Consider the following 20,098-nt stretch of genomic DNA (forward strand, 5'->3'; position numbering starts at 1 on the left):
CCGGGTGCTGATCTTTCAATTTCACGCCACTTCAGAGACCTGCACTCGATGAGGATGGTAGGATGATGATGATGACAGCACAAAACCCAATCCCCGGGTGGAAAAAATTCCCAGACCCAGCCGGGAATCAAACCCGGGCACAGAGGATTGACAATCCATCATGCTGGCCATTCAACTACCAGGGTCACACAGAAATAAAGAGAAGGTTGTACACATGGGTTTAGAGATGGATGAAATGAGACTGGAAGAATAAGAAAATGGCTCTGAGCACTATGGGACTTGGCATCTGAGGTCATCAGTCCCCTAGAACTTAGAACTACTTATATCTAACTAACCTAAGGACATCACACACATTCATGCCCGAGGCAGAATTCAAACCTGCGACCGTAGCAGTCTCACGGTTCCAGACTGTAGCGCCTAGAACTGCTCGGCCACCCCGGCCGGAGAAGAAGAATCCACTAGATTCTTAGGTATTACTATGGATAATGAGCTGAAATGGAAGCAACATGTTAATTCTGTCTGTAAAAAACCCAGCTCCATCATATTCATAATGAGGCAGCTATCACAGTATGGAGACAAACAGCTTCTATGCACAGCATACCATGTACTCTTTGACCTATACCTGTAATGGGGAAACTCAAACATTCAAGAAATAAATTAACGGTGTTTGCATTAAAAAAAAAGACAAGCATCCCACCCCGATTGACAATGGTTGAAAAATGACCCCAGTACTCAGGTATAAAATTACTAAGAAGTCTGCTAAAAAACTGCATGACCATGTACATGACACTAAGTTTTCAAAGAACCTCAAAGACTACCTGGTAGAAAAGGAATTTTACAGTTATCACATACAATTTGTACATTTGGTTACTTACAATAATTGACATTAAAATGTCAGAAAAATGTTAGGAAGTATGTAACAATGAATGTTTTTTTCATTTTTTGTGTGTCCTTTATTACATGTACATTCACTATACACCACGTAATCCTACAAGATAAAATAAAATTCAATTCAGTTTAACTCAAGATGAGTCTGGTACTGTGATATGCATAAACAATCTCACATGCAGCTTCAATTTCTCTCTCAGTGGATTTGAGTTTCTTGTCTACTGTGTCAAATACACCATGACCATTTTTCATTTGCTATCCCTTTGATCTAAACTTAAATTTTCCCCAAAAATCTCATTGCTATCAATTTCATGTATCAACCAGCTTTCTTTACCTAGTATTACATGAGCTTCACTGTTTTTCAGGACTGTTTCAAACACTGGTTTTTTTTGTGAATGCTTCAGCAGTTAATTATTAGGATTTTAATACTCTTGCCTATGGGGGAGCAGGGAATTCTTTTGGATCTTACATTTACACTACAGCTGCTGTTATCTGGCCTGAATGCAGAGTTGTCTAATCTAAAAAACTGCTGTGTGCACCCCACACACAGTCATCCACCTGAATAACAAGCTTCTTTGTAAGTCACTGGAATGGCCCAAGTATGAGCTCAGAGCCCAGACAACTGGCACCATTTGTTCCAATATGCACCAGTATCTGCAGCTGGCTGCACCGTGTTCCTTCCGTGGCTGCCAGAGTAGCCTCTTCAGCACACTGAATGAGGCCCAACTGGCACTGTTTGTTCCAATGTGCACCGCAATCTCCAGTTGGTTGCACCCTGTTTCCTCAGTGGTTGCTGTAACAGCTCTTCAACATGTTAAATGAGATCCTCAGGCATACACACTGAGTGCACATGGTGTCCTTTCCTGTCCCTTGGTACCATTTCCCTAACAGGTTCCATCACTTGCCGTACATTTCAACTGTCAACAATTAATAGACCCTTACCCTTTAGCGTTTGTCTCTTCTTGACACCAAACAAAACAGGTGTTCCCAAAACATGCAAAATGAATCCCACTGGATCGGTTTCAGTTTCAGTGAGAGAGAGCACCTCAGATTTGTTGGTTAGAGGGATCAGTACAACTTCCTGAGTCCTCCTTGGTCCCCATCCGTCCAGTACAGAATGCCTAGATCTATCAATGACGCACACTCACAGTCAAGCGGATGAGTAATGTCAGATCCCGTACTTCCATTAGAGGAGATGGTATCCACGGTACAGGACAGTACTTGAAATACCTTTGGTACCAGTACCACAGGTACAACTCTCTGTAGCTCTTACAACAAACCAGCCAATCATTTGACCGTGGTCAGGGTGATTATGAACATCAACCAACACATCCCAGTTTGAGAACAGCTTACACAGTGGGCCTGGATTGCGGCTGGTGCAATGTTTTTAGCCAGTATGTGTTTTTCTGCCTCATTTATATAAAAGAAAATCAAAGGAATTTTAGCATAAGACAAGAAATACATAATCATGACACTCGCTGTAAGAGGAACATTGAAGTGCCAAGGTGTCGCCTATCAAGCACACAAGACAGCTTTCCAACAGTCGCCCTAAAAATGTACAATCAACTGCCTCCAGAAGTGAAATCCCTGCCACCTGAATTATTTTGGAAAAAAATTGCTCAGGACTTGAAACAACATCCACTATATTCCTTGGAAGAGTTTTCCAATAGTGGTTCTAGTAAATGGACCAAATTATAAATATTGTTATGTTTTATAAATAATTTTGCCTAAATTTAATCTTCTTTTTATGTTCTCAATTAACTGCACATTTAATTTTGTGTTTTACTTAAAGTACATATTTTGCCAAAACGAAACTTAATGTGTGTGATCTACATGGTTTTGTAAACATTTTGCTCTATGGTATTTTCATTTGCTGCTATGAAGTTTTACTTTCCTGTTTAGTTATATTTCATTTTCTCTATGTTATATGTGTTTTTATGAACTGCATAAATATTTTCTTTTATTTGTAATATAAATTTTGTTTATGGTGGTGTATAAATGTTAGTTGATAAACATTGTATTTGTGACGCAGTCTGTCCAGCCATGGCTGGTAAATGACGAAGATATAGTAATAAAGTAATCTATTACAGGAGAGTTAACAAATAACTTTAAGCTAAGCCTGCTGACTATATTTTAATCTATTGAGCTGAAAAATTAGTAATGCACTCAAATGCATTTAAAGAAATCTTTATGTTTTTGTTATATGCCACCCAGGACATCAAATGGTGCAGTATGTTACGATCTGTCTTGTATATCGGAGACTCCTTTTGTATAAAATCGTATATTATAACTGACTCATCTGATGATTTCCATCATTAAAGGATCACGGGGTCCTGGGTTCAATTCCCAGTAAGGTAGGGGATTTTCTCTGCCTGGGGACTGGCTGTTTGTGTTGTCCTCATCATTTCATCATCATCATTCATGGCAGTGGCTAGATTGGACTGTATAACACATTGGACTGTGTAAAACATTGAACTGTGAAAACCATTGGGACTTTAGAATAAATGATGACTAACTGAAACCCTCAGCTGCCAACAGGTGTTGTTGATATACCTCGATGTGGACAGTTGAAAATGTGTGCCCCGACCGGGGAATGTGAGTCTCACGGGAAGCGTGCAAGGGATAAGTCCCCGCAGTGGCGCTATTCATCTGTGTCCTCGGTGGCTCAGATGGATAGAGCATCTGCCATGTAAGCAGGAGATCCCAGGTTCAAGTCCCAGTCTGGACACACATTTTCAACTGTCCACATCGAGGTATATCAACAACACCTGTCGGCAGCTGAGGGTTTCAGTTAGTCATCATTTATTCCAGGGAAAAGCTGCACGGTCTTCAACAGTATTCTGTTCTTTCGAGAACAGTTACTGTCTTCAAATACACTGGGACTTCATATGGGTGTTTATGATCGCGCAGTTGAGTGCCCCACAAAATCAATCACCATCACCATCATCATTATTACCACAATCACTACAATAATTCATTGATAAAAACGACCATAGCATTAATTCCACTTACCCATGTACTCAAATACGAGGTATATATCTCTGTTGTTCCTGGCTTTATGAATACCAAGTAGTTTTATGACGTTTGGGTGTTCACCAAATTCTTGAAGGAACATAATCTCCCTGAATGTTCGCTGTGCATCAGTCTTATTCCGAAAGGCATCATATATCTTTTTCACTGCAACTGTTTTCTTCGTTTTCTTATCCAGTGCCTTCCAGACAATCCCGTAGGCCTAAAATACAATAGCTAGTACCGGTATCATGACAGGCAACAGTAGTAACATATTCAAAATGTGATAGTATGAATATGACTCACCCCCTGGCCCAGCCGTTTTTCAATTTGATACAGCCGTGTTATGTGTGCGTCTACTTCACTCATACTTTTTATGAGGAGCAAATATGGCATGCGATTATAAACAAGAGATTGCGAAATTTGCGTCGCGAGTCATAGTCTTTGACGCAGAATATCTGATACGGGCAACAGCTTCAATTTTACTTTTCAGATACACTTCTATCTTTGTATTTGACATTGCCCGTTTGCACAGACTCATTCCCGAATGTTTTGACGTATTTCTTTGATGTTTACGTTGTCATGGGAACTAATGCGTTCCAAGCTAGGGGACAACTATTTGGATGACATGTACTAGTTTCCACTGATCCAAGTTTCACAATTCACAAGTGACACTTGGACTCTTCTTGTTTTGCCAACCTAAAGAATTGTTAGTTTACTGACACTTCGCTTAAACGCTATGACAACAGCAGCAGCAACAACAACAACAACAACAACAACGATACGTCTGCGTTATTACTGAATAAAGTAGACGTCTTTTAGTACTGGTATATGCTATTGCTTTGTCGGAAAAAAAAGGTGCATATGGAGCACTTGTCTGCTGAAGGTCGTGATTTATTACAGAAGTGTTTCTAGGTACATCATGAACATGACGATTTTAATCGTAAGAGCATTATTTGATTTGTGACAGTTCGCGCCGATGTGCTGTACCAGTAACTCTGAGGAGAAAAGCGTCAAAATAATGTTTCACGATGTTTAAATTAAACGCCTCCGGAGGGTAACAGTACCAGAACTTTAATTTCAAACCTAGTACTCCGTAATAGTATACTGTTACTTATCTTCTTCAATTGTTAAGAGACCCTAACTAAGTTGTGTAAAATTTATTAACAAGTTAACAACTTCTGCCCAGCCATATTACAACCATCATTAATCTAAAGCGTCCTGGCCATCTTTCTCATTCGACTGCGATGAAACCACTGCGTCATTGTATCAATTCATATTTCAATTAAAATATTAATTAAATCTGTTGAATTTTGTTAGAGGGTGTTTTCACAAAGGGGCTTTGTTAATGCCATTGCTTTTATGTATTTTGTCTTCAACTGATTATCGCCGGACGGTCCTTAAGTGCACTACGAACAAAATATCGCAAATTTAGGGGCTGTAATAGAATTACCGATGTACGTTTGAACAATTCACATGCCGCGAGTGTGCGAACATTGTTTCTTGTCTGGAAATAAGAATACTACAGTAGAACATAGTTTTAGGTAATTCTAAAGAAATGAAACCTATTCAACACTAATAGGAACAGCAAAAAGAACTGATGCATAAATCACAGAACTGCCTAAATATATGATAAACGGTACAGCTACAAAGATGTCACCAAAACATCAGTTTTATTGTATAGAAATGGGGACGTCAATTTACGGCTGTACATTTATGCAAGCATACGACTAGTAATCAGCAACTACAACATATGTTCCATAAACGTTCCGTATTGTTAATGTCCGGCTGTCAGTTGTACTTGTCGCACGGCGTTACCTTGGCAACGTAAACAACAGAGATATTTTGAAATGCAAGCTTGCAAAGCATCTACATTGTCACTGCTTATAAAATGCTAGTATTTGTAAAGCTAATTTTATGTGGAAATTTTGGATATGATGTGTAAAACTAAAAATGTCGCATTCCGTAAAAGTGTAGGTACAATGGATTAATTGGTTTCTGTGATGATTATTTAATCTGCCGCCTGAACGAAGAGGATGACATCTGTGTTGTGTACGTCATCTGTCACGAAAATCTTTGTCAAATCGGTGTTAATGGTGATGTGGTCTAATTTTCGACAATACAAGTATCTGTGGTCGAAGGGTATCTGAGAAATTTACAAAAAAATGAGAGTGGATTATTTGTTTATATTTTATTCTTTTTTCACGTTTATAACATTAATATATGGAAGACGTATGCCAGATAGAAAGCTATGTGCGGATGCGCTATGTGAAAGTAAGCGAAACCTTCTTATTTGTTTATATTTTTTACGAAGCTTCCGATTCATAACATTGTTTTAACCGTAGCGGATTTGTAAATAATAGTTAACAGCTAGCATTTGCATAAGTAATACCAGCGTCATGGTTTGCTGGCCTCGCGGGATGGCGATAGTGAACTGCCTACTGTAATCCAATACTATTGAACGTTTACTACCGGTTGTACGTATTCAGCAAGATACTAATAAACGATGAAAATCGTTTACTGTTTTGCTGTTGTTCGTGGATCTGCAAAAATATATCTGGGGACATTTTTCACCTACACGTAGATTTCATTGTAGAAGTTTTGTACTGTGTACCTTTACATCGTATAGTCACATGAAAATATTTTCACCTGCTGGTGGACTTAATGTGAAATATTTCTCGACTGATATTAGTGAACAAAAAATATTGTCCACATAAATTTTAGATAATATACACATGTGATATCAGTCATTCACCAGTTACACACGCTGCATTAGTATTTACTTTTGGTTCTTGCTGATTATCTTATAAATTATTTATTTCATAGTCTGAGTTGTTACAGAATAACTTCAAATTACTTTAAAATATATTTGTTGTGCATTATAGACCCCATCTTTATTGACCTTGTCTTGGATGGACCATTAAATGTTCCATCTCGTGATCTTTTTTGAACAGTTATCTTCTTGAGGTGGTATTAAATATTTTTCTGTCTGCTAATTTTCCTCTTCTGGTACTTTGAATGTAACTCGTGTTCTGAACTTTGATTATATTGTTATAATAAATTTCTTCAGAGAGTAGAGTAACTTCAGACCTACTAGCGTATCAACTGCAGTATACTCCTAATGTATAATGATACATTGCTCTAGTAATCTCCAATGTCTGAGCACTACACACTAAGAGGCATTAAAGGTCCTAAGGCTGTTTTCTTAAAAAATTGGATTTGAACACAATATGCATTTTATTACCTAATAAAAATAGGGTCTGTATTGGAGTCTTCTTCCACAAAATAGAGAAAATTAAAATCAGGCTTCCACTCTTCTTTTTGCTAAACCTATCAATTGCTTGTAAATTGAAATTCCAGCTGGTTATTTTTATGGTATCAGGGAATACTTTAATTAAGTTTACTTGGGAGCATTCCTACCTAATGATATTTGAGACAGGTGCTTACTGTGTTTTCCTAACTTTGACACTTTCTTTCATTATTTCACATTGTCATTATTTTTCCACTTGATTGAGTTTTGAACACCAGTGAGCATAGGTATTGATTGGTTTCTGTATCATTACTCACTTTCATTTATTTTTTTTTTTTTTTTCCGAGTTCCATAGACTGACATGTGAACATTACACAGGATATATAACTAGTCAAGTTTTACAAAATATTGTTTAGCATATAATCACATTGAATTTATTATATGAAAGACATTAATGATATGAGTAACAGAAACTTATGAGTAGTTTAACATATGAGCTAACATATAGATACACATAAATTTGAGTTTAATTTATGCTGTTCCGGTACACTGACTAGGAATGATATTATGCATTGTTACTAACAAATTCATATATAGTGTACTAAATTCCATCTAGAAGTAATTGCCTCAGTTCTTTTTCAAACTTGGGTATGTTTCTAACTGTATCTTTAATTTATTTTGGATGGGAGGGCATTAAAGGTCTTGATGTTGCTGTACAGAACCCCCTTCTGGTGAGTGGGATAAATACTTCATCTTTCATGTGATCCCATTTTTGATGTTTGTTAATAAGTAAATTGGTAGTTTATTTATTCACAGATAATTTTTTCTGTGATATTAGGTGCACCTACCTAATACAACAGTAAAACGTAATTAAGAAAACAGTTTAGGCCATATATATTTATATTTTGGTTCATGTTTGTGGTTGTTGCATAATTTATTTAGTATTTATTATTGAGACATAATATTCGGGGGTTCAAACTGCATGTATGTTTTAATGTCTCGTTACACTACATGGACCACTGTTCCACATACCTTTTCATTGTGTAATGTAGCATCTGCTGCAACATACACGGTGACGATTGTTGAACTATATGAAAAAAAAAAAAACTAAATTAGTTACAAACTATGGTGTACACACACTTTATTCACGTTGTAAATGTGTCTACAGGTATTCAGATTTTGGTTATGACATGTTCGATGTGCCTGCCGCCGTTAGCAATGATGTGATGCAGATTACTATAGAAATATTGCTTGGCCCACTGAAGTGTGAGAACATCGATGCTGTCAGTGACCTCCTGAATGGCTGTTTTCAGCTTAGCGATGGTTTTGGGGTCTTGTCTATAGTATAGCCCCACAAAAAGGAGTTGCATGTGTTCAGATCTAGACAATATAGTAGCCATGCCAGTGGCCTCTAGGCCCTCAAACACTCTCCTGCATTGATGCAGTCAAGCTCCATCCTGCATGAACCACATCTTGTCGAAATCATGGTCACTTTGGATAATTGGGATTATATCATCTTCCAAAATCTTCATGTACCACTTGTTAGTCACCATGCCATCAAGGAATATCACACCAATTATTCCGTGACTGTACAATTCACACCACACAGTCACTCATTTAGGGTGAAGGGCTTCTCGATCGCAAAATGCGGGTTCTCAGTCCCCCAGATGTACCCATTTTGTTTATTGATGAACCCATCCAAATGAAAGTTGGCTTCATCACTAAACCAAACCATACTAATTCCCATCATGCCCCACTGCCAACCGTGCAGTTTGAACATCCTAATGCAAAACTTTCAGAAGTTATGATGATTTTATTTCTATATTTCAATAACTGTCACCCTGTATGATGCCTACATTGCTCTGTCTTAGGGAATGGGCATTTGCTGCTTTTCAGTCACAGCCCTGCTCACCACCTGTACTACTCAAGGTTTTATAACTTGCATTCTAATTTAATATTATTTTTAACTAGCTTTTTCCACACTGCTTTATCCGTGTGTGTGTGTGTGTGTGTGTGTCACATATAATGTCCACATCTCCTTTATGCTCCTGACATGTAGGCTGCCCAGCAATGCAGGTCGTTAAGGCAGGCCGATACTATTACCTAACCGCATACCTGTCATGCATGGCAACTTATGACAGGGGCAGAAGAAAAATATTGCACACATGTGCTACTCCTCCGTCCCTGACTCTCTTTCTTCTTCTCTTCTCTGTCTGCCTCTTCATCTCTTCCTCTCATTGTTTCTTCATCTCCTCCTCCCCCTCCATTTGTCAGTCTCCACTGCCCTCTCTCTGATAATAGCCGCCTCTCCTCCCTGAGCGGGCCAAAGTGGCCGTGCGGTTAAAGGCGCTGCAGTCTGGAACCGCAAGACCGCTACGGTCGCAGGTTCGAATCCTGCCTCGGGCATGGATGTTTGTGATGTCCTTAGGTTAGTTAGGTTTAACTAGTTCTAAGTTCTAGGGGACTAATGACCTCAGCAGTTGAGTCCCATAGTGCTCAGAGCCATTTGAACCATCTCCTCCCTGAGTCATTATCCTCCTCCTGCTCCTCCTCCCCCCTCCCCTTCCTTCTCCCTCCTCCTCCTCCCTGTACGTCTCTTCCTCCCCCTCGCTCTCTCCATTTGTCTATCCTTCTCTGCCTTTCCAGCTCCTCCTCCCCCATCTCTCTCTTTCTATCCACTCTTCCCCCCTCTGTCCATCTCATGGTCCCATCTTTCCTTATATCCATTTCCTGCCCCCATCTCTTCTGCCCCATCTTCTACTCCCTGACCTCTCTGTCAGTCACTTCCTGCCCCAATTCCCTTTCCATATCCTCATCCCCTTCTCTCTGTCTGTTCCCCACTTATCCTCTCCTGCTCTCATTCCCTCCTGAGCCCCCTCATGCCCTATCCATCCACACTCCTCCCTCTCTTTGTCCATCTCATCTGCCTCCATCAGGTTATAAACTTCTCCGTGCTAATACTTCCAAGGCCTGCTGTTTCTTTGCTAAATTTGGTTGAAATCAATCCAGGGGTTTGGGATGAGGTCCTGGACATACACATTTACACTCTGCTTTACATAATGTAACAGATAGAGGGTAAAATTGGACAAAATATCTAACACATTGTAACAGGAATTGTTAAAAGCTGAAAGTTGTCAATGGCTTAAAGTCCTGTAATTCTTTTTTTTTTTTTATGTGGACACATTTAACAAGTGGGACAGTGCCCAAAAGGAAGCTGCCAAAATGTTTCTTCAGCTAGGCCAACTGGGCACATACATTCAGTGATCTGTATCTGAAGTGTCCAGCTACATACGTTCTCTGGTGGTGTGAGGAGAGTTGCTCAACAGCTAACAATTGCTGGATCATGAGGAAATTCGCAGATCTGTGAAGGTTCATATGCTGACCAATTAGAGAGAAATTTGCAGCCTTTCAGTTGGCGAGGGCAAAGGTCCAACGAAACAGTAAGAAGTCCAAAAGAAGGGTCATGGAAAATATTCCTTTATCAAGTCCACCACTTCATAATCTCAGCACAAGTATAGAAACTTAAGAGAATGATTTTCAGAAAAAACAACCCTCCCACTCACAACAGCTATACTGAAGGAGGGATGTTTCCAAGACACTGTCTAGCCATCAATACAGTGGTAGTGTATTTCACTAAGGCATTACTTGTTTGTATCAGGCATCATACAGCTATACTGTGGCTATGGAGACATCAGATCATACCAATTTGTGTCTTAAAACTGTCATTTTCCCATGTGGAAGTTTTGTTCAGGACTGTCGGAGCCTCAGAATTTTACACCCAGTCCCAAGTATAGCATGCTGCAACATCTTGACAATGAAATAATGGAAATCCATCACGAGTTAACCCTGCTTCCTCAGCCCAATGAGCATGGTAAACACAGTCAGTTGCAAGGAGTTGACAAACCCATATCTTGCAATTTATAGGCAAAAGTCCCTAATCCTTTGGATTAGGATTTGTTCCTGTGGAGGAGAGGGAGGGGTGAGGGGGTGCTGGGATGATAATACAATTTTTTGATTTCTGGCTTGGGATGGGGGGATATTTTCCCCAAAGGGGCCATTTCTCTCCCAAACACACCTACTGTTACATGCATGGAGAGACGTGTTCAAGAACAAATGGGCAAAACTTTATGTGCTGCAGAGAGTAGGATGCATCTACAGCAGGAAGTGTCTTGAAAATGGAGGTGGGACTATAATAGGAAGTATTCCAGAGTTAGGATGCATACTAAACTTTAATGACTCGTTTTGTCACGTTGCACAACATGAAAAATGCCATGTTGGATGACATGATGGCATGTTTCACATTTTACGATATGACATCATGTATCATGTTACTTTATTTGACATAATGTGTAATGTTACATGACGTGGGAACTAATACTAACAAGGAGAAAAACATGAATATGCCAAGATGTTTCAATTTAAAATTCTTTGAAGCTGGCAGGTAAGTCAGACATCTATTTTCCATATTTTTACATCTCTGACTCTGCCCCAAAGACATTCACCGTTGTTGTTTGGTTTTTTTCCCCCTCTATGGCAGGGGCATTTTTTGTTCTGGTTCCCAACACTTTTTCTGCCATAAAAGCTTGGCAACTGATGTAGATTTTTATTGACTCAGGCTATGACTGATCGAGTATCAGTTTTTTTGATTGGCTTTTGAACTGTGTTGCTTATATTGTGTGCCCTAAAACAAAACAAAACAAAACAAACACACAAAACTTTCACAAAACAACAGGATCAAGTTAATTACTTGTATTTGTTTACCTTCTTATAAAATTTGAACCGATTCCCACAAACTTGAAACATAAAAGTGGCACACACAAAGAAGCTAAAAAAATGTGTTTTTGCACCTAAACTCCAAATAGAGCTAGATTTTTAAAACTGATCATTCAACTTCATTGTAAGATTACACTTTTTTATTTATTCGATTAACTTGAACAATTTCTGTGCATCCACTTACGTGCTGCATTTAGCTCCAATTTAAACTGTTGTATCTGGGCAATGAACGAAGATTGTTGTTGTTCTGGTCTTCACTCCAGAGACTGGTTTGATGCAGCTCTCCAGGCTACTCTATCCTGTGCAAGCTTCTTCATCTCAGAGTAACTACTGCAACCTACATCCTTCTGAATCTGTTTAGTGTATTCATGCCTTGGTCTCCCTCTATGATTTTTACCCTCCGTACTTCCCTCCAGTACTAAATTGATGATGCCTTGACACCTCAAATGTCTCGTGTCAACCAATCCCTACTTCTAGTCAAGATGTGCCACAAACTCCTCGTCTCCCCAATTCTATTCAGTACCTCCTCATTATTTATGTGATCCACCCATCTAATCTTCAGCATTCTTCTGTAGCACCACATTTCAAAAGCTTTATTCTCTTCTTGTTGAAACTATTTATCATCCGTGTTTCACTTCCATAGATGGCTACACTCCATACAAATACTTTCAGAAAAGACTTCCTGATACTTAAATCTTTACTCGATGTTAACAAATTTCTCTTCTTCAGAAACGCTTTCCTTGCCATTGCCAGTCTATATTTTATATCCTCTCTACTTTGACCATCATCAGTTATTTTGCTCTCCAAATAGCAAAACATATTTACTACTTTAAGTGTCTTATTTCCTAATCTAATTCCCTCGGCAATACCTTATTTAATTCGACTACATTCCATTATCCTCGTTTTGCTTTTGTTGATGTTCATCTTATATCATCCTTTCAAGACACTGTCCATTCCATTCAGCTGCTCTTCCAGGTCCTTTGCTGTCTCTGACAGAACTACAATATCATCAGCAAACCTCAAAGTTTTTATTTCTTCTCCCTGGATTTCAATTCCTTCTCCAAATTTTTCTTTTGTTTCCTTTACTGCTTGCTCAACATACAGATTGAATAACATCGGGGATAGGCTACAACCCTGTCTCACTCCCTTCCCAATCACTGCTCCCCTTTCATGCCCCTCGACTCTTATAACTGCCATCTGGTTTCTGTACAAATTGTAAATAGCCATTCGCTCCCTGTACTTTACCCCTGCCACCTTCAGAATTTGAAAGAGAGTATTCCAATCAACATTGTCAAACCCTTTCTGTAAGTCTACAAATGCTATAAACGTAGGTTTGCCTTTCCTTAATCTATTTTCTAAGATAAGTCGTAGGGTCAGGACTGCCTCACGTGTTCCAACATTTCTACGGAATCCAAACTGATCTTCCCTGATGTCGGCTTCTACAAGTTTTTCCACTCGTCTGTAAAGAATTCGCGTTAGTATTTTCCAGCCATGGCTTATTAAACTGATAGTTCTATAATTTTCACATCTGTCAACACCTGCTTTCTTTGGGATTGAGGGCTCTCCCAAGGCTGTCAGTAGTTCTAATGGAATGTTGTCTACTCCTGGGGCCTTGTTTTGACTTAGGTCTTTCAGTGTTCTGTCAAACCATTCACGCAGTATCATATCTCCTATTTCATCTTCGTCTACATTTTCATTTCTATAATATTGTCCTCATGTACATTGCCCTTGTATAGACCCTTTATATACTTCTTCCACTTTTCTGCCTTCCCTTCTTTGCTTAGAACTGGTTTTCAATCTGAGCTCTTGATATTCATACAAGTCATTCTCTTTTCTCCAGAGTTCCCTTTAATTTTCCCATAGGCAGTATCCATCGCACCCTTATTGTTATATGCCTTTACCTGGTGATTTCATTTTTGAGACGTTTCTATTCCTTTTTGCGTGCTTCATTTACTGCATTTTTATATTTTCTCCTTTCATCAATTAAATTCAATATCTCTTCTGTTACCCAAGGATTTCTACTACCCTTCATCTTTTAACTACTTGAACCTGTGCTGCTTTCACTGTTTCATCTCTCAAAGCTACTTATTCTTCTTCTTTTTCTTCTTCTACTGTATTTCTTTCCCCTGTTCTTGTCAATCATTCCTTAATGGTCTCTGAAACCCTCTACAACCTCTGGTTCTTTCAGTTTATCCAGGTCCCATCTCCTTAAATTTCCACCTTTTTGCAGTTGCTTCAGTTTTAATCTACAGTTCATAACCAATAAATTGTGGTCAGAGTCCACATCTGCCGCAGGAAATGTCTTACAATTTAAAACCTGGTTTCTAAACCTCTGTCTTACCATGATACAATCTGTCTGAAATCTTCCATTGTCTCCAGGCCTCTTCCACGTATACAACCTTCTTTCATGATGTTCAAACCAAGTGTTAACTTTGATTAAGTTATGCTCTGTGCAAAATTCTACTAGGTGGCTTCCACTTTCTTTCCTTATCCCCTTCCATATTCACGTACTACTTTTCCTACTATCGAATTCCAGTCCTTCATGACTATTAAATTTTCATCTCCCTTCACTATCCGAATAATATCTTGAATAATAGTTTTTATCTCATCATAAATTTCTTCAATATCTTCATCATCTGCAGAGATGGTTGGCATATTAACTTTGTGCAACTGGGGTAGGCTTAGGCTTTATGTCTGTCTTGACTACAATAATGCATTCACTATGTTGCTCATAGTAGCTTACCCGTGCTCCTGTTTTTTTATTCATTATTAAACATTCTCCTGCATTACCCCAATTTGATTTTGTATTTATAACCACGTATTCACCTGACCAGAAGTCTTGTTCCTCCTGCCACCAAACTTAACTAATTTCCACTATATCTAACTTTAACCTATCTATTTTCCCTTTTTAAATTTTCTATCATCCTTGCCCGACTAAGGGATCTGACATTCCACGTTCCGACCCATAGAACGCCAGTTTCCTTTCTCTTGATACAGACATCCTCCTGAGTAGCCCCACCCAGAGATGTGAATGGGGGACTATTTTACCTCCGGAATATTTTACCCAAGAGGACGCCATCATCATTTAACCGTACAGTAAAGCTGCATGCCCTCAGGAAAAATTACAGCTGTAGATTCCCCTTGCTTTCAGCCGTTCACAGTACCACAACAGCAAGGCCATTTTGATTAGTGTTACAAGGCCAGATCAGTCAATCATCCAGACTGTTGCCCCTGCAACTACTGAAAAGGCTGCTGCCTCTCTTCAGGAACCACTCGTTTGTCTGGCCCCTCAACAGAGATCCCTCCATTGTGGCTGCACCTAAGGTACGACTATCTGTATGGCTGAGGCACGCTAGCCTCCCCACCAACGGTAATGTCGGTGGTTCATGGGAAGGGAATGAAGATTACTGAATTAAAAAAAAAAAAAATTAAGAAAAGTAAAAATGATATTTATATTTTATTTTAATTGAATGAAGATGACTGAATAAAAAAAAAGTTCTTCTTGACTTTATCCATTTACCTACCTTGTTCTGAGTTTTAGCTGATTTGTTCAAGTTTAAAGTATTGAAGTGCCATGCTTAAAAAGCATCTCAGAATTTTTTGTTACTAAACTGGTTTGGTCCTGCATTTCTTCTCTTTCAGCTCCAATAGCAGAAGCTTACACCTTGATGAATTATGGCAGTGACCACCCAAAAATTTTATCATTTAAGGCAAGACAACCTGTTGTTGTTTATGGAAGAGCAGCTGGAAACAAAGAGCAGTTATTGGATGTGAAGGTAATTTTCATGTCTAAAAGCAACTGTTTTTATAGATCTGCAGAAAAATTCTAATATTTTTCTAATAAATAAAGAACCAGACTAATGGAATCTCTGTTTTACTTTCAGATCAACAATAGAAGAGGCTATATTCCTAGGGGCTTAATCAGGGAAACAAAGGTTCTTGTAAAGGCCAAGGATGTCTCACATGTTATCCCTATTGGAGATGATGGTGAAACACAACTAGTAAACAAAAGTAATGGGCCACAAACACATCAAGAAACTTTAAAACAAACTAAGGATACAGATTCTCAACAATTAGAAGTGGACACTAAAGATCAGGACATTTCCAGTACAATACAGTACAGGAAACATGAAAACTCAGCAGAGCATATGGAAGATAATATCACATTGCACCACAATGCAACACCAGCTCTTGATGTTTCACCTGGAAGAGTGTTGGATGAATCCGATAACCAAACGGACTCTTTCACTTCTGGCACATCACCTTCTATTGCGCACACAGACACAGAGTCACATTACATGCAGTATTCTACTGTTTCCCATTTTCAAAGGAAGCTTCACGCCATTGAAGACAGTGAGGAAATTGAATATAAAAGTGTAGAGATAACTGATGGGAGTGCTGAAGACAAAGATGATCAGAGTCTCCCTGGTGTTATCCATTCAGCAAATTCTGAGCAAGTGACAGTGAATGCAGCATCTACTGACATAAATGAGATGTCAGATAGAGTGCAGGCACTGAATGAAGATAATTATTCTGGTAATGATACAAGCAGAGAAGAAACAGATAGAAATATCAAAGATGGTGAAAGTGAGCCCATTATTTCTGCTAAGGACACTGTTACAGTTGAGAAACATGAGGATGGAAAGAAAGTAGAGATTGACAGTGAAGAAATAAATGTCGATTCATTAAATGGAACAGTACTAGAAACCCCACAACACAATGATACTGAATTTGCAGTGGAGATGAATTATAGTAAAAGTCCTGCTGATAACTTGCAAGTACATTCAGACATTTCAGATGGCTCTGAAATGGATAGAAAGGAACAGGAAGCACAAGTGTCTTCATCTGGTGCTGATCATGATGCTGCTTCAGGGAGTACTCAAGAAGAGCCACAGGGATCACATGACATTTTGGAGAACAATGTATTGCTGCCAAATGACACTGCAGATCAACCACCCCTGTCTCCAAAGAAGACAGATGGCCAGGAAATGGATAGAAAGAAACCTGAAGTACAAGTGTCGTCATCTGGTACTGAACTCCATGTTGTTGCAGGGAGTACTCAGGAAGAGCTACAGGGAGCCCACGACATTTCGGATCACCAGAAGATATTGTCGCAGGAAGATACAACAGATCAACCATCCATGTCTGGCCATCTGTCTTCAGAGGAGCCAGATGGAGGTAGTTCATTAAACTTTAATATGAATGATTTAGAAATTAGTGGACAAAATCTTGAAGTAGAAAGTAAAGTATTAAGAAAAGACTCGGCAGAATCAGCAAAAGAAATAGATACAAGATATAGTGATGAGGGAAGTGATGTGGAGACCAAATATTCACAGGAAACTGTTGATAATAGTATGGAAGGTGATGAATATGCTAGTCCTCAAGTGTTTGCTAGTTCTGAAGTAGTGCCTGAAGAAATAAGATCTCAGATTTCCCCAGAACTATTGGAAAATGATAGAACTGAAAATTCAAAGGATGTCAAGGTCACAGACATTGCTGGAGAGTTTGATTCAGATGCTGCAGAAGTTGCCCAGGAGAATGGCGATTCAGGCAGTTATGGTGCAGAAAATATTTCATCAGAAGAAAAAGAAAGAGGAGGAGGAGGAGATATGTCAGGAGATGATATAGCAAAGTTGGGTACGGCTGCTGAATCATATCGTGCTGATTTTTTAGTTGGAGAGGTAACAGCCAGTTCTCATGAATTGAGTGTGACAGAAACAAGCATTGCCTCAGAACCTCACCCTGTCTATGATCTGCAGCAAGATGAGGACAGTGAAGTAGTGACAGTCAGCTATGATCATATGGAGACAACTTTGAATCCTGAGAGTCAAGATAATCAGTTTCAGGAAACTTCGGTGCCAGAAGAGCAATTTAAGGCAGAGGACATAAAAGATGAAGGTTTTTTTGCAGGGCTATCAGAATCAGTGCGTTCAACATTTAATAGCATAACTGGTTATGGTTTTGGTTCTTCAGTCACTGAGGGAGAAAGAGAAGCAGATGTAGTTTCCCATAGTAAAGAGTTTGAAGGTGAAGATACACAAAACAAAGAGAAATTAGCTTCTGAAGATATGCAAGTCCCTTCTGCCTGGGATAGGGACCATTCATTGCAAGAGGCAGCACATCACGTGGCAACTGACCCAGATCAGACTGGTCACAAAGTAGATGTTGATGTGCCTTCTGGAAGTGACCTGAGTGAGATATCTTACCAGTGTGAGTATTTTAATAAATACATCCAATACAAACTGCAAACAGATCAGTAGTCTGTAACACATTTTTGAATACCATGGTGTAGATTTGAAAACTGAGGTGCTTCAGCAATGGTTACAGCACTGCCGTACATTCTGTGAAGTAATACATTGTATTTAACTGAATGGAATTGTTTAAGGAAGCATCTAAGAGCTGTAGTGTCACATTTACGTAAATGTAGTGTGTAGCACAGTTGTCATTTGTTTCGAATGACAAGGCACTGTTCATCACTGCTTTGTAAGGACACAGCCTTTGTTGGTAACACACAATGCTTTTGTACTTTAATTCTTAAGTTATTAGTACTAGGATGGTAGGGTGTGTACATGCTGTGTGCTGATGCAGGTGGAGCTGGCAACAGTTCACATACAGCTGAAGGTGCTTTTGGCCCCAATCAGATGTCTGCAGGCTGCTGCCTGAATTTGAGATACGTTGAAGCATACATACCAGTTACAGGAGCTCCAGTGTTAAGGCAAATATGGAGCCCCTTAGGAAAATGGTGTCAAAAACTAGAAAGAAGTCTAGTGCACATTGTCCGCAGCTCGTGGTCGTGCGGTAGCGTTCTCGCTTCTCGCTTCCCGCGTCCGGGTTCGATTCCCGGCGGGGTCAGGGATTTTCTCTGCCTCGTGATGACTGGGTGTTGTGTGATGTCCTTAGGTTAGTTAGGTTTAAGTAGTTCTAAGTTCTCGGGGACTGATGACCGTAGATTTTAAGTCCCATAGTGCTCAGAGCCATTTGAATCCAGTGCACATTCAGTACGTTTGTTGATGGATACTTCCTTAAACAATTTCAAAGAGGTGTAGTCTTACATTTATGTAAATGTAGTGTGTAGTGCAGTTGTCATTTATATGTTTTGAATGACCAACGGAATGATGGTTCATCACAGCTTAGTAAGGATACAGCCTTTGTTGGTGACACACAAGGAGAGCAGTGTGCTTTTGTACTTTAATTCTTAAGTTATTAGTACTAGGATGGGTAGGTTGTGTACATGCCGTGTGCAGATGCAGGTGGAGCTGGTCACAATTCAAATACAGATGAAAATGCTTTTGGCTCCGATCAGCTGTCTGCAGCCTGCTGCCTCAAGCTGAGGCACCTTGAAGTACACCTGAAGTGGGGAATCTTCCCTCACCGCAGAGCGAGTGTTGCTTTGTAATGCTTTTGCATTGCTCAAGGCAGACAGTAAATATGGAGGCTGCTTGTATGGTCTTTCGCATTCACGATGTGCGTGGACAGGTGCTTGCTTTTTCAGCGGGATCTGAGCAGGCACATGGACGGAGAGGGCGGGGTGGTGGATACTAGTTACAGGAAGCTCCAGAGTTAGGTGCATTATGGAGCCCCTTAGAAAAATAGTGTCAAAAGCTAGCAAAAGGTTGAGTGCGCACTCAGTACATTTGCTGGTGGACCTCATCCTAAATGTGGGGGGAGGCCCTGACAGTTGCTGTCAAGGGTGCATGGTACAGTCTTATGCAAGTTGTGGCTTATGTCAGCACCAGTAAGGTCTGTCACGTGGGTCCTGAGGCCATCCCCAGTTTGTGCAGGTGACTGACAGAAGTGGTGAAAGCTGCTTGCCGTGCTATTTGAGTTTAGTCAGAGCTCACAATTTGCAGCATTGTCATACCCAAAGTTGATTGGTGTCCTTTCATTTGGAACTGAGTAGAAGGTCTCAACCAAAGGCTCTGTTGATTCTGTGACTATGTCAGCTGCAGATTTCTGTACCTTCATTGGAGTGGAGAATTGTAGGATTCCCCTTGATAAGTGATAGATGCACTACACAAAGGAAACAGCAACCCATGTAGCAGAGTACTTATGGAGCGCACATGGTGGTTTTTTAGGTGAGGTGGTCATTTTCATTCCTCTAGTTAACACTTGCCAGTCAGTATGCACAGAGTGAAGTCAGACCACATACAGAATAGACACACTTAGACTGTCTAAATT

At 39.6% G+C, this 20,098-nt stretch overlaps 2 protein-coding genes across 6 annotated transcripts in view; one reads left to right on the forward strand and one right to left on the reverse strand.

Annotated features, from left to right (window-relative positions):
- LOC126194811 (mitogen-activated protein kinase 15-like) overlaps nucleotides 1–5,697 on the reverse strand; it is a 196,133-nt gene extending 190,436 nt beyond the window's left edge. For 2 of the 3 annotated variants that reach the window (XM_049933128.1, XM_049933126.1), the window contains exons 1-2: nucleotides 4,204–5,695; nucleotides 3,901–4,120 (exon numbers count right to left, since the gene is read on the reverse strand). Coding sequence is in view for 2 of the 3 variants with exons in the window: in XM_049933126.1 (XP_049789083.1) it covers nucleotides 3,901–4,120; nucleotides 4,204–4,293 (310 nt within the window). In the remaining variant the exon portion in view is untranslated. Of the gene's footprint in view, nucleotides 1–3,900; nucleotides 4,121–4,203 lie in introns of all 3 variants that reach the window. The other variant, XM_049933127.1, reaches the window with a different exon arrangement.
- A 295-nt stretch (nucleotides 5,698–5,992) lies between these two features.
- Nucleotides 5,993–20,098, forward strand: part of LOC126195820 (transport and Golgi organization protein 1) — a 166,227-nt gene continuing 152,121 nt past the window's right edge. For all 3 annotated transcript variants that reach the window (XR_007538614.1, XM_049934460.1, XM_049934462.1), the window contains exons 1-3: nucleotides 5,993–6,171; nucleotides 15,563–15,696; nucleotides 15,805–18,130. Coding sequence is in view for 2 of the 3 variants with exons in the window: in XM_049934460.1 (XP_049790417.1) it covers nucleotides 6,063–6,171; nucleotides 15,563–15,696; nucleotides 15,805–18,130 (2,569 nt within the window). In the remaining variant the exon portion in view is untranslated. The remainder of the gene's footprint in view (nucleotides 6,172–15,562; nucleotides 15,697–15,804; nucleotides 18,131–20,098) is intronic.

This window comes from Schistocerca nitens, chromosome 7 (genome assembly GCF_023898315.1).
Source record: "Schistocerca nitens isolate TAMUIC-IGC-003100 chromosome 7, iqSchNite1.1, whole genome shotgun sequence".
NCBI classification, from domain to species: Eukaryota; Metazoa; Arthropoda; class Insecta; order Orthoptera; family Acrididae; genus Schistocerca; species Schistocerca nitens.